Source organism: Cyprinodon variegatus, unplaced genomic scaffold (genome assembly GCF_000732505.1).
Source record: "Cyprinodon variegatus isolate N-32 unplaced genomic scaffold, C_variegatus-1.0 Scaffold1592, whole genome shotgun sequence".
Classification (NCBI taxonomy): domain Eukaryota; kingdom Metazoa; phylum Chordata; class Actinopteri; order Cyprinodontiformes; family Cyprinodontidae; genus Cyprinodon; species Cyprinodon variegatus.
The window spans coordinates 80,480-82,638 of NW_015152045.1; the positions used below are offsets into that span (position 1 = coordinate 80,480).

General features: G+C 43.7%; 1 protein-coding gene across 1 annotated transcript in view; it reads right to left on the bottom strand.

The window, feature by feature from the left end:
• Positions 1-2,143: 2,143 nt before the first annotated feature.
• LOC107104018 (cell wall integrity and stress response component 4-like) overlaps positions 2,144-2,159 on the bottom strand; it is a 21,995-nt gene continuing 21,979 nt past the window's right edge. The window contains exon 3 of the mRNA XM_015403904.1: positions 2,144-2,157. Within this exon, the coding sequence (XP_015259390.1) occupies positions 2,144-2,157 (14 nt within the window). The remainder of the gene's footprint in view (positions 2,158-2,159) is intronic.

A 2,159-nucleotide genomic window follows, 5' to 3' on the forward strand; every position in this document is an offset into this window, starting at 1 on the left:
GGAATTGGGTCACTTCAGGCTGCAGTGTGAACGTAGCCTAAATTAACTTCAGCTATTTTCTACAAATTTCATCTCCATTTCTCCCAAGATTTGAGGCTTTACTGAGCTACATTCAATCAACCATATTTAAACTTTCATGCTTCTTCCAATCAACCCTAAAAATATCTCCCAGTATTCAAACAATTACATCTGAAGGAGATATTGTTCTGCAAAGAAACAATAGAAATCTTCTCGAACGCTTATGGTTTAATCAGACACCATATCTGATTAAAATGTGTGGCCTCAGATGGAGAGTCTGGGACGGAAGCTCAGATTCACTGTTCCTGAAATAAATACAGCATTGTTTCTCCGTAGGGTCCAAAAACCAAGGACCCCTAAAAAAAAAAAAAAAAGTGGAAAGGGTGTGGGCAACTTGTCCCTGACAGGACAATGGCGCCGAGAGTCGTGTTTATGAATAGAATGAGTGGAAAAATACAGAAAGAAACAGCAAATTAAAGCAGTGAGATCTTACCTTCGGGTCACCCAGAGAATACTGCAAGAATAAAAAGATGTATGTTAGCAAAGGTGCTGATTAAAGGCAGCGTTTCCACTCTTCCTGGTTCTAGTCTGGTTTACCTTTATCGTCTTCTCCCCTGTCGCCATGGAAACAATAGATTCCTTAGGCCGGAATGTTGTTGGGGCTTCTGAGCTTTTGGCAGCAGGAGGAGGAAGGCTGGAGGTGGAGGGCCTCCCTGTGGTCGCCTTTGGGATTGAAGTTCCACTTGGAGTCACGCCTATCTTTGTAGTAGCCAATTTAGTGGTACCTTAAATTAGAAATGAAAGCCACTTATTATTATACCTTTATTTTTACAGGAAAGTCATTAAGAACGAGTTCTTAGTCACAATGGCGGCCTGACAAGTGGAGTAACCACTTAGGAAAAGGACATAGGGCTAAAATAAATGCAATACATACATAAACACACGTGTCGATCAGATAACATCCGTATAAGACGTCTTGGAGAAGGTTTCAGACTTTGTAACTAACTGAGCATTGCCTTGTTGCCTTAAATGTTGGACAACAATTTGACCGTCGATCTCATCTCAGTGATTTATTGACCAACATTCAACGGAGAGAAGTTGAAGCTTTCTGAGGAATCTAATGGCTCTGAGAGAGGAAAGATCGCTGATGACTTGATGAAGTATGAAGAACGGTTCAGTTTGTTCAGTTTGTTCTTAAAGCCGGACATACACTCCGATTTTTTGCCCTTCTCTGGCCAATTCTCAGCTTGTGCAAGAACTTTTTGATTAGGCCAAATTTCAGCCTCATGGTGCGTCCTGCGCCATGTAGTATACAGGGGGTAACGAAGGGCGATCAGCCTCTCACGACCTCCTCCCTATCAGGAATCATAAGGTCGGGAGAAAATCGAACATGTTTGAAATTTAGTCTGTAAGGTGTTGGTGGGTAAATCCTGCTGTTGAAGCAGAGCAACGAGCCGATTTACCAGAACCTCGAGCACCAAGCATGTGCAAACAAGGGAGTTCTTCTTCTTTTTCTTCCAAATTGACGAGTCCGACCAGCAACATCTCTCATTGGTCAGTCCCACCTGGTTTTTAGACGTACAGTGTGAGCAGGTAGATCGCATCAGAGCGTCGGGTCGCACAATGTGAGAACAAAGATCGTAAGCTATGAACTTTTAAACTTTTAAACCCTGCGGTTTTCGTCGTATAGTGTGAGCTGTAGTTGCGAGCTGCTGTAGCTAAGAGCTGCGTCACGTTCCTCAGATGCTTAGAAGCTCTTGAGGCTAGCTTGTTTGCCTCTAGAGAGCGGTAGTACCGTAGATTGTCACTAGGCGGCGGCGGACCATGCCAGAGTGGTGTCTAAACAGTCAAAATGCTCCAAACGCGCTGCAGGACCTTTTGCTGCGGCTTGTTGAGCGTCAACCATTGACTTCGCATGTAAACCAGCTGATTCTGCTGCTTTAGGTGTGAACGTAGCATAAGATGGCGGTTTGAAATTGAAGGTGTTGTTCTTTTAGCTTCTACCAGAACTACAACTAAAATCACTGTTTCATCCTCTAGATCAGAGCTCTGCAGCCTAAAGTCTCAGGAGACGCTTTGCTTTGTGACTCTTTTAAAGTATTTAAAGGTGATGACAGCTCACGCTCTACGGGTCTCCAGCT